The sequence below is a fragment of the Trematomus bernacchii genome, unplaced genomic scaffold, assembly GCF_902827165.1.
Source record: "Trematomus bernacchii unplaced genomic scaffold, fTreBer1.1, whole genome shotgun sequence".
NCBI classification, from domain to species: Eukaryota; Metazoa; Chordata; class Actinopteri; order Perciformes; family Nototheniidae; genus Trematomus; species Trematomus bernacchii.
The window spans coordinates 15,824,282-15,836,839 of record NW_022987720.1 but is presented as its reverse complement, the minus strand read 5'-3'; the positions used below and the strand labels follow the sequence as shown (position 1 = coordinate 15,836,839).

Here is a 12,558-nt window from a genome sequence, read left to right as displayed (position 1 = left end):
TAACACCAATGTTTTTAGTTCCCATTTGGGTTGGCATTGCCATGTGGAATGTATCACTCGTATGTGTACAATACTATTTATACTGTTTGTTTATACCACAACACATGATAAATATATGACAAATTCTTAGCATGTGTGTCTATAGTCATGTCTGTGGGTTGGGGAGTTTATACCTCTCCAGGAATTCATAAGGTCGGAGACCTCCTCCGACTGTCTTTGACCTTGTTCCTCACATCCCTGTGGAGGGCTTTCAGTCAAATACACCCTGTTGACAGCTATGGCTACTGTAGAACAAATGGGATTGTCAGAGCCTATAGGAACACAAGGCTGCTGCTGCTGCTGCTGCTGCTTTGCTCTCATTTTTAAACCAGAGTTTTTTTTACTCTTCAAATAGGGACGGTGTGAAAGTTATTGAGGTTGGGGCCTTATTTCACTTGTAAAAACAAGATCCTCCTCAGGGTTATTGATAGTTGATTTTGACACAGAAAAACGTTGCAAAACACTTTTCACTGATTTTCTATTCAACTCTGAAGCTTCATGTCTTAATGGGATAATCATTTTCTGCCCAAATTAATCATAAAATGTGCGATTAATTGATAATCTGGTCTGTACTTTTAGACAAAGAGCTACTAAATGAACAGTTATCACCTTCTGTCGCTGTAATGTTTTTCTCTGCATACATTAGTAGAATAGGTGCTGCACTTGCATCATGATATAAGTGGAATCTATATGACCCATTTAACTTTAGGTCATCTGTAACGCTAGGGAAAATGATGCTTTCTTAAGCCTGATTATGTTCAATCTTTACTAACTATTCATTTAAACGTCTACAGTTTCTTAAACTGAGATGTCGGCCATTCTTTAAACAAGAAATGAAAGCCCCAATGCAGTGAATTGATTGCTGGCATTTTCATCCAATCCAAGTTTTTGTTGACTCAAGTAGTTTGATGTGTCTGTTCAATCTTTTAGTCCTTCAAGAAATTGATAAATAAGAGCTTCTCTTTTCTCCCCAAAAATGTCAGGCCACCCTTTGACTCCATCTCCCGCCTTACAATTGTAGTGGACTCCACTACAGTATTTTCTGCTTCACTTAAACAATTCAACATTTTTTAGCAGTGCACGCCGCTGCTGAATCACTCCATCATATCGTTAGGTGGATCTGATTAGCATCAGTCAGCTTGTTAATGTCCTGGCTCCAGAGCCTTAACGAGTTAATCCTCTGGCAGTTTTCCTCGAGGGCTGGACTTTTCTTTATGGCTCTGAACCGCTTTTACCCATCATGGTGTCTTCCATCTGCTCCTCAAAGCCCTGCAGTTCCTGCCAAGGTTTCAAGTGACAGCCATTCTGTCGCTCTCTTCCTTCCTTGTTCCGCTTGTTGGGGGGAGGATGAAGTCACTGACAGTTGTAGTGTGTGTGTGTGTTTGAGGGGGAGGGGGTGTTGAGGTGATAAAAAGGGATGAAGGCGGAAATTCAGGCAGATCCACAGACAAGGAGGGAGGAAGACACTATCAGAGGAATCACTATAAAACGAAAGAGACATGCCTGAGCCCCAGAAGCCAGGTAAGATGGTTCAACCTGTCGGATTATAACAGGAAAGCTGGAAGCTGGGGATACACTGAAATGTTAAGATGAGTTAAAAAAAAGAAAGAAACAATGAACCCATAATTTCAACCTCTTTATTTGGACAAGTGAGACTGGACATTTAAGTATTTATGTGACAATAATTAAATGGCATGTGAAAGCTCTTAAACATGAGCGTGATCACTCTGTAATCTATGCCATTTATTTTTGCTTTCATTAGTTAGTGACAAGCTCATGTCTTCGTCAATTCATCCTCAGTGTCTTAGGCTGCTTTCTCTTTGAACAAAGTTCTCAAGCTGCCGTGTTGCTGTATATCGTTCTTTCAGGGGGACAAATGCTCTTTTCTTTGTACAAATAGGGATAGAAATGCAAAGAATGAAAGCATGTAATGTCAAATATTTACAATGTTTAGAGAGTAAACGTGTTATGTGTTTGGTTTTAATATTTGCTTAGTGTTCAATACAATTTTATAAAATATTGGTCTTCAAAAAGTAATAGATAGAAGAGCAATTTGGAAGAGGAGCCACTAATGGTTACGATAAGGGATCTTATTGACTCTTATAGGGACAAGTGTGTTGTGTGAGGAAAGGCAGGAATGGTGAAGATGCAAAAGTCAGCATGCCAACAGTCAGTGATGTGTGATGTTAGCTTTAAGTTAGAAATGAAGACATGTATTGCTATAGGTCATTATTTTCCGGGATTATCTTAAAGAATGACAACAATTGAACCCTGTGAGTTTTCTGTTCACATATAGGGACGAAATGTTTCAAATAAATGAAATATGATGTCACACAAAAAACTAAACCTCTATGAACAGCATAACCTAAGCTTATATATTCCATTGATACAAAAGGATAATATGTGACATTACACTGCACAGGCTGTAGTGCAACAGTGACCTCAATGCACCATAAATCAGCTGTTTACTTGAAACCTGAGAAACGAGTGCATGCATGAGAAGAGGAAGGAATGAAGGCAGGAGGAGAGGAGAAGGTAGCAGATAAAAGCGGAGAGATGAGCGGGATGATTTGTTAGAGGGACCTCTGCCAAGTCAGGTGTAACTACCTTGCGTCGTATCTCTGCACCTCAGACACCTAATCTATCTGACCCTGATTGCCTCCCTCATTCTGTTACGCTGTCTCCCCCGCTGGCATCCATCTCCCCTCGCCAATCTCTAGGAAGTTCACCATATCACTGTTATTGTGTGGAAACAGTCAGATCTCCCTTTTCTCATGTGGATTTTAGTCAAGGTGTCACATTCTCCGTCATGGGCCGATAGGAATGCAGTGATCTTTTTTGCTTAAAGTGCAATTTTATACTCTACTAGATGAAATCAAAAGTATTTTTGACTCAAAACAAATAGGTTCAGATTGTATACGCATATCTGTGCGGATGTGTGATTAAAATGCATAAACTCAAATCGTTCCACTCCAGAGCGCTTAATACCCTTTACCGTTTTTATTCTCCATCATGCAGTAATTCGATGCCTACATTTCATTATATTTGACCAATGTGTTGCCAATCCAGCATCCTGACATCACACATATCATCTTCCCAACACCACATTAGTGTCTGCACCCAGGCTGCTCTTGTTCTTGTGTTTCCACCCATCCCAGATCGTTGTCCCTCTCTTGAACTTCATACACTCTGCAGCCCCTCTCCCTGTCTATCTGGTTACAGCACATATAACTTCCCCCCCCCCCCCCCCCATGGCGTCTTGCTCTCCACGGTTAATGCGGCACCAGGAAAATCAAGAAGCTGTGGGATCATGAAAAAGCACACATCCCTATAAACAGCAACGAGAATAGTTCTTCAGCATAGGCGCTATGGCCTTCTGGATCCGCTAAGCTAAAGACACCCCTGGGAATGGAAGTAGATACATGGTTAGCCCCTTTTGACCCAATGAAGAAGGAAAAACAGCCCAGCGGGATCTTTGTTTCTCACATAAGTATGGATTATTGACCTGTTTCGTGTCATGACCCATGGGCTCTATGTAACAAGCCAGTTGCATCATAATTAGACATTGTGCACCAGTGTTGATGCTGATAGTTGCCTTGTGCCAGGGTGGAGGTTTACTGGCGCTGCTCCATTAGTGAGCGTGTGCTCAATTTTAAATACCAGTAATTCTGCCAGAGGGCAACATCTCCCACCCCCCCCTCCCCCCCTCCTCTTAGGACGGGGCATAGCAGTCGCCAGGTTCATAGCTATGGCAAACAGTCAGACTTCAGATCATCAATCATGTTTATTTTGAGTATGTAATTGTACATTTAAAACATATTTTTCTTCTCATTATTGGCTCCACCAATTGTGGGGCCAATAATGGTGTCACAGTGTGTCAGCACTGATTGTGATATAAAATATTCAAAACCAAATATAACATTAAAGTGGATTTACATTTAAAACAATTTGTCAACTAAATTGACTGGCCTGTTTCACAAAGATATAGTAGAATTTAGACTAGATTTAAGACTGTATTAAAGTGTTAGACCGGTTTTACGTTGTTTAATTTAAATCAGGGATTTAAAATGTTTACAGCAATAACGGTTGTCTTTAGATCCTTGCAACGGATGGTCAAAATTCCCTGTTGAATTCTTAGGTGAAAAACATTTTCTGCTGGAGCGAATGGAGCTGAGCTCTGTAACATTTGGAAAAACACAGAACTCATGGCAAATAAGACCTCCTCTAAGATCTAAAAGAACTTGGCAGTTTGCAACAGATGAGTTTAGACGTCTGAAGTTAAGTGAGTGAGTCTGTCTTTGTGAAACCCAATAGATAGACCTATCTAAAATATATTTGTGAAACCAAGCCCACTGGACGTCTTAGTCCATCTTCTTGTTTTTGTAGAGTAGCAGTTGTTCAGTGGAAGGTTAAACCACCCGTCATCCTAATGGCTGCAGGCTAGAAAGAGTCTACCATCCTGTCAGCCCTCCTACCCCTCAACCCCTCAAACTACACCGCTCAGTGTAGCATTACATCATACTGAGACTATCATCGAGTTCCCACAGGTATGCACATGCTGCTTGATGAATTACAGACAGATGCAGAGTGAAGCGACTGCACTATAAGGTCCTACAGAGAGCGTGACAAAAGTGAATTGAGCCCTGATATATAATTAACAAAGTCTCTCTAAACACAGCCCAACACCAAGAATGTATTATTTTTTATAAAATGTTCCTCTGTGATTTGAGAGAAGCCTTGGCCTATTTGGAACGCAGGCTGTGCTTATGCTCGCTGGAAGACAAAAGGGAATGAATGGAAAGCTAAAATGGATGACGGCTTAATACAGTATTTAAATCCGCCTTTGTTTACCAAACACCATACATTCCGCATCCCTAAATTAGAGTTTAATTTAGCACATGTTTTCTCATGTTGAGAAAAGCTTCATTCACATAATAACATACAACTCATAAGGAAGTTTACTCTATTAAAAGTAATCTTTAGTTTCACACCTCTTTATTCCTATTTCTTTTATTCTATTACCAAATTATTTCTTTCTCCTCCCTTGTTCGTCCATAAATCTTCTTCTTCACTTGTGGCAGAGAGGGGAGACATCACTAGGATAGAAACATCACTGGTGGAATCCAAACAAGCCATATTTCTGTATCACCACTGTAACCCTGTGTTATAAACAGACGTCCCATCCTTCACACTCCCTCCACAGGCGTGTGTGTCTGATCCCTCAGCCCTCGGCCACAGCAGGCTTAATGCATGACCGTTACAGCTCGCATAGACTAAATAACACAATGATTTCAACACCTTTAAAGGTTTATCAACTTGCCCAGTGGGACAATCATTATTAATGACCTTTCTCTGATGTGTAAGAAGGACACTGCAGAGGTCAGCGCTGGCTTCTGATATCAACATGCATAGTGACAAATACATGTGGAGTTGCATCCCTAAAGTAAGAATAATAAAAACACAGACCATTTTTACTAAATATGTTAGTTTTATAAAAGATACATCCAAACAATTATCTAGCAATTAAACCTCCTATCACATCAGACAGTTTGGTTCTTCACATTTTATTTCTTCAGCCCAATACATTTAAACACAAGTGTTATAAGATTATAAATCCCACTGAGGTCACTGCATTTTCTCAATTGTAACATGTAATGAAAAAAATTATGATTTTAGACTCAAATCTAATTTAAATAATAATATTTATGTTGGGGCAAAGAAAACTGTTTCCAGACAGCATGTCAGGACCTCGACACAAAGTCTTGAATATATAAAAAAAGGTATATTTATTTTCAAAGTTCAGGTAATCCCTTTTAACAGAGTAGGTGGTGGAAATAACAAAAGGCGCTCACAAGGAGGAAAAAACTAGCATAACAAAAAGAGGACTTAATAAAATCTTAAGCCAACAAAATAAACAAAATAACAAAACCTGACATGAGTGAAAAGCGATTCTTTCTGAGCTGAGGCTTGGCACGACCATTCGGGGAAAAAAACAAGACGAACTGACACAGGACAGGGGAAGACAGGATTATTTAAACATGAGGTGAGTGGGAACAGGTGGAAATAATCAGGGGCGGGGCAGACACTGATGATGGCGGGAAAAACACACAAGGAGAGGAAGAAAACAGGGCCTGAAATGAAAGACAAGGTAAATACAAAATAAAACAGGAAATGACAGACAAAATACATAAACATAACTAACACATTTGACGAAACACAACACAGCACATCATTTGGATTGGAGTGTAATACAGTTGTTCATTGAATATTACTTTTGTAAAGTAATTGTAAAGTAGTTCTCAATTATGTTTATGAGAGAAGAATTCCATTAAAACGTTACACTTATTTGAAGCCTGACTCGCTGAAGCTCAGCCGCCAAAAACAAGTAGGGCATCCAAAAAGGCTGTTGCCTTCATAGTCAATATATCTAAAACGGGGAGGCCCTACAGTATTTAGTAGAGTAACCAGCTCCCTGACACTTTCACAGGCAGTCGTTTATTATTTTTTATATTACAGCCTTGACAGTAACTGGAATCACTGATATGTTTCCTCTGACGATGGTTTTACAACAACCATGACTAATCTGAATGTCAAGCTACTATTTACTACGTATCCCCTTACCTTGTCCTGCTAGGGGTGACGCTGTAAGTCAGATCATCTTGACTGCTGAATTAACTTGGCAAATGATTGAGAGATCGAGAGGGCAGAGGCTTAAGTGTACCTCGATTCTGCCGACAGCATCACTCTCCATCCTCATCTGAAATGGTGAAACTCCATCAGTCATGCTCTGCCCCCGGCATGGACGCCATCCAAATGCCAATAATACCATTGATACCCATCCATACACTGAGGCTTAAAAATAGATTGTTTGAATATTAATCTTTTCTTTGCTGTACTGCCAATATTCCCCATTTCAATTTACATTTGAATATTATGCCAAACGAGTCACACCGTCGTGGGGTTTAAGTACAGTAACATCCGCTTGGTGTTGTGTGATCACGGGGCATAATAATAAATGAGTTGCTTTTAAAGCTGGATTAAGGTGCTTTAAAGCATTGAGGGATTCTCTGTTGAATAGCTGTGCCAAATCTGCATTTAAATTGGAGTGGATTGGAGTTTTACTCACTAAGAAACATCACCCAGAAGCAGAGCTGCTCTTAAAGCAGGAGCAATCTGATTGGTTGAGCTCAATCTTAGTGTGGAGAGAGTTATAACATCTGAGGTTCATGTTTGAAATTAAATTCCAGTATACAAATCAGTACAATTTACAATCATGTTGCCAGACCATTTGTAGACAGGTTGGCCTAAAAAGGGATTCTAGCAATTTACTATTGCACTTCCATAATTTTGGACACTCATTGGAGATATAAAAAAAAGAAAAACCAATGCAGACCTATTTTAGGTCCAAAAATCCCCTACACATCCCATAATGCAACTTGATAGCAGGCTTTCCGTTAAATATATTCTTGGTAGCTCAAGCCAAGATAACCCTGATGGCATCAGATGGGCTATTTTTATACATTTTTGCATGATTACTCCAGAGAAATTGAAGATATTTTACAACCATTTTACAGAACACTAATCTTGAATGCGGGAGTATTGCTGCTTTCAAAATAATCCTGTTTTACACCCTTTTTTAAATTCATCATCATTTTACTTTAATGTAAAATAGAAATGAAAGACAGCTTTATATTAATTCCACAAATATACTTATGTGTCTTGTGGGTGAAAAATGAACCCAGTGATACTTGGATGAATTATGAGAAATATCCTGTGGTTCTTTGGCTTTACACTTTTGCTTCTGGAGCAGATCAGACTCTCACATGTAACTCAAAACTGCAACCTGTTACTTAAAATCTGCATGTTTTCATCTACTCGCACACACATGGTAACATGAGCTTATAGGTTCACCTGTAAATCACACACTTGAAGAGGTGAAGAGGGGGTGCAAGTGGGGTAGTGTGTAATAGGGCACCAGGCTGCATTAACAAAGTATGAGCCTTTGGAATATGTTACCACCAATTGACGTTATGCTCTACCACCGAGAACGCCATGCTGGCCCCACTCTCTAGTTAACACGTCTGCTGCTTCCATAGCTCACGGTTGTAGACACCCTTAAGTGACTAAATGAATTCAGCAGTCCTCCAACATCATGCTCCAGTAGAAACAAAACCACTTAAGTGTTGCTCTCCTCAGCAGCAGCATTTGAGGTCTCTTAAAGACACAGCTGCTCAGTATCTAGCATCTAAATACACATTCAAGGAAATGCATGTGAGGAATCTGTGCCCTGTTTGCCTTCGTTCAGCGATGACAGAGAAAGATTTCTAAGATTCTAATGTTTGGCTTGGCCCGATTCCTTTGGCTTAACCGACTGAACAAGCTGGAGACGTGCGCAGCAAAGGAAGACAGGGGAAATGTCAAGAGAGATTAACGAAGCACATTCCACAGAGGTTACCCTTCAAAGCAAAGGGAAGAGAGAGCACAAGCAAAAGGGGGAGAGAGAGGGAGAGACTGTGTAATAGATGAGCACAGGAATGTAAATCTTTTCTTTGTTTTTCAGTATCAAGTGTTGCTGATGCTGTTAGTTTTCTGGTGTGTCATCAAATAGACCACAAACAACAGATTTTTTTAGATGGTAGCTTTTATTGTGGCAGGCAACAGCTGAAACTTTTATATATTTATATATTTCTTTGATCAGCCCACAGTTAAACACATTAACTTAGTCATTTGACATTATTTTTGAAAAACCTGATTAGTGGATGTCAGGCACTTTTCATGAAAACAGCATTCTTTCAAACATATCTATAGCATCTCAAATATTTCAAATATTGAAGGGATGTGTTGTTTTTCAACTGGCCACTCAGAGCGTGCAGACCTCTGGCAAGTTTGTTTCCATAAGTTAAGAATTATGCTTGAACCCCCTCATATGTATGCAGTTTTGTATGTTGTACGTTTATATAACGTTGCCACAGGCAGCTGTTTTCTGACAGAAGAGAAACACATGCACTGTACAGTACCTGCTCAGCATTAAACGGCAGACTGACACAGTTAGAGATTGGTTGGATAAATCAGTTATAAGTTATTCAGTTAAATGTCATGACTGGTTCAGCAAACAGACAGGAACACACTGTTTAAAGTGAACAAGTTTGAATAAAACATGTCTAACCTTGTAACCCCCGTTGCAATGTCTATATAGAACACTTGATGTCTTTTATACATCTTAAGCACCATGAAGATTTAAGAAGGCATGGATCTTTTGATATCCGTGGACAAAATACAAATCCACAACCCCGGCAGTTTTAGTGCAGAGCTCTTTGAAAACCAACACTTATTTCACAAACAGAACTTCTATGTCTCTACTCTGGTTTTATAACCGAATCTCAAACCGTTTATTGCTGGAGTCATATTGTAAGCCCTCCAGTTTGAAATGATATAAGCGATAAGCTTTTGGAAATAAACGGCCTATATTTACGATGCAGGGAGCGTCAAGTAATGTGTGTATTTAAAGGAAGCAATGACAGTGAGTAGCAGGGTCAGCGAAAACTGAGTAAATAAATTAATCTTTCAACAAGCATCTCACATGATATTTGTTAAATATAAACGCTCTCATCTCCTGTTAAGAACCCAATCCTCAGCCTCATAAAGTGAAGCTTCACGCTATTCTTGACCTGATTGGCCTGGCTCATTCTTCTTCTCTATCCCTCTTTGAGTCTCCACCTTATAGCTCATCATCTTGCTCTTCTATTTTTTCCCCTCTCCTTAGAAGAAAGTGGAATCAGATTAAAGTAGGACAAAGAAAGAGTAGGGCGAAAAAGTGCTGAGAGTGGGGATTTGCATTAAGTGAAAAGGAAGAGGGAATGGAGAAGTTATCCATTTAACAGATACCTGGAAGACAGGAAGGCAGACGGCTGTAGAGTGAAATTATCTAGGCCAGGCAGGATGAAGCGTGGACTGTAATGAGACTGAGATGGATCCGCACAGACAGCGTGTTCATCAGCTGTGCATTACCCTCCGCATTAGCACAGAGGGTTGAAGGGGCACAGTTGTCCTGGTTGTGACTCAGCGGTTTGCTCAAAGCTTTTCCCAGCAAGCAGGACAGACAGACCTGTGATAGTGGAAACAGAGAGAACATCTCATGAAGCTGAAGGACAAATGGGTCACTTTTAGACGTTTAAAGGAAGGAAGAATACATTTTGAAAAACCCAGCTAATCAACTTATAACTTTGAGCGGGAGCAGAAAAAACAATTTCACTGATTGAGATGCTTTACATTTGTCCTACCAGACTCATTAAATGTATTTCAATACGTAGTCCTTTTCGAGTACATTTGAACTTTACATCATTTACTATCCTTTGGTCATTTGTAATGACCCTAGCATCATGGCACTGTGGATGGTAATCAGGTGTCATGCCATTGTTCTAATTGCCTATTATTCCAAAATGTCCCATTGTTGTTGACTATTGCTCTGCACATCAAAACAGCACACTGTGGCAAGGCAGATACAATGTGATGTTACGATATCATGATATATTTCAAGTCAGAATGTAAAGAAGAAAAGTATTTTTTACCATCTCACAGAAATGAGCAAGTCTAATGTCTGAAACTCTTCAAGGTGTATTTTGTGGAAGAACTAGCATTCATGTGCAGGATTTTGATTAAGCCACAGTGACAGGTTTAAATATTGTTCACAATGTCATACCACATATTGTTTTTAAGGGTGAAGATAATCAAATGATAGTTTCTAAGCAACAAAAACGCTCTCTAAAATGTTGACGCAAAACTTCCATTTGTGGACTAAAATGTAAGCGCATCCGCTTCAGTGACAATTAATAGAGACGTTTACTGTACATCCAAACAAGCTTCATAGAGGAATAAGAGTTTATGACATTTATTTATCGCCCCATTTGTCACTCATTGTGAAGGGTTATTTCTCTTTTCCTGTGCTCTGTTATGTGAGGAATCAAGGATCAAATTCGGTTAAAGTGCTCCAGGGAACACAGCCATGAGAAACATTGAAATCTGAAACGTAGGGACCAACTTTCTGATTTACAGTAGGGGGGTGCGATCGCTGCCTCTGCACCAACCTAAAGAAAGTTTTTACTGCCTGGTGCGTCACGGTCCTCTCTTGGATTGAAGTTCTGGGAGAAGCATTAACAGATCGCTGCCTGAAAAACAAACCTTATCCAAAATAGAAATGTTGGCCCCCACCACTGTGCCAGACATAGTGTGCCAGCCTGGAACACAGGGTGCCAAGGCCAGGCCTTGATATCTTAGACCTGCTGCTAAGTAGGCTCACAGGACACTTGCTCTGCAGTTCTGTCTTGTTGACGGTGGTTTGGAGAGGCTGTCAAGATGATGTCTTCCCTTATTTATGCAGCTCTGTCTTTTAATATACACTTTGCTGCTTTGACAGAATGTCAAAAGTGAGGCAATAAAACATATTTATTACATTTAAACAGTGGCTCTAATGAGAGCACAGACCTGCAAAATGATTGAAATCTATGCTTGAGATATGAAAGCTGCCAAAGTTGAATTATTACCGTGCAGCTTTGTGCTTTAGTTTGTCTGGCAGACAGAAACTCCTGCCTAATCTGCCATCTCATTAGACACCCTTGAGCTTCTAAACTAACCTAGATCTGGGATCCTGGAACTTTGATGTACTTATCCTATCAAAAGCATTTTTGTCTTGAGGCCGCCCCTTTTAGAATTTTTTAAGCCCAATTATTTCTCATGATCTCTGAAAAACGTATTTATATTTATCCGAGCCTCACTGTTTCTGTAAGCCATGCCTCATTTAAATCATGCACTATTCCCCTGCTGAAATCCAATATTTTCTCATTTGCCAGAGGCAAACCCTACAGAAATCAAGAAAAAGGCGCACAAAGCAAGGTTGTTTAAATGTAGTTTCCCTGTGCGGGTACCTGGGAACATGTGATTTTTTTCCTGAAATTAACCTGTTTGTTTAAACGTGGGTTTTTGTGCAGTTTTGAAAACGTATAAAGGTGCCTATTTTGCAGTGTTAATTGGCTTTTTGCTTCCTGATTACCTGAAAGCATTTGTGTGTCTTATGCAGTATATAGCATACTCGTATACAGTATAGCCTACAGTATATAAATGAAATATATATATATAATATATAATATTAATCTATAAAATAAATAAATAATATATATAATACATAAAAACATGATGCTAGTATAGTGAATAAATAAACCATTGATCGAGGGCCCACAGTTAGACATGTACACATGATTATTGTCTCCTGAGGATTCAGATCAAAAGATGTGTCTCTTCAAACAGTTTACCGAGTCTCAGCTCTGGAAGCCGTGACTATCCAAACATAGTGCGGCTGGTGTTGTATGCTATAAAATAATGAGGATGTACAAATTATTTTACATAATTGTTGTTTAATTGCAGAAGCCGAGGGCGATAAGGCTGCAGCAGCCCCTGCTGGTAAGTGCCTTCATAACATCTAATCTGAGCCCATAAACTGTGCCCCAGAAATCCAATTTATTTCTG

The 12,558-nt window shown here is 39.6% G+C and overlaps 1 protein-coding gene across 2 annotated transcripts in view; it reads left to right on the top strand.

Annotated features, from left to right (window-relative positions):
* The first annotated feature begins 1,347 nt into the window (after nucleotides 1-1,347).
* Nucleotides 1,348-12,558, top strand: part of mybpc2a (myosin binding protein Ca) — a 43,107-nt gene continuing 31,896 nt past the window's right edge. The window contains exons 1-2 of one of the 2 annotated variants that reach the window (XM_034142319.1): nucleotides 1,348-1,560; nucleotides 12,457-12,492. In XM_034142319.1, coding sequence (XP_033998210.1) covers nucleotides 1,539-1,560; nucleotides 12,457-12,492 — 58 coding nt within the window. In that variant the 5' untranslated portion in view covers nucleotides 1,348-1,538. The remainder of the gene's footprint in view (nucleotides 1,561-12,456; nucleotides 12,493-12,558) is intronic. The other variant, XM_034142318.1, reaches the window with a different exon arrangement.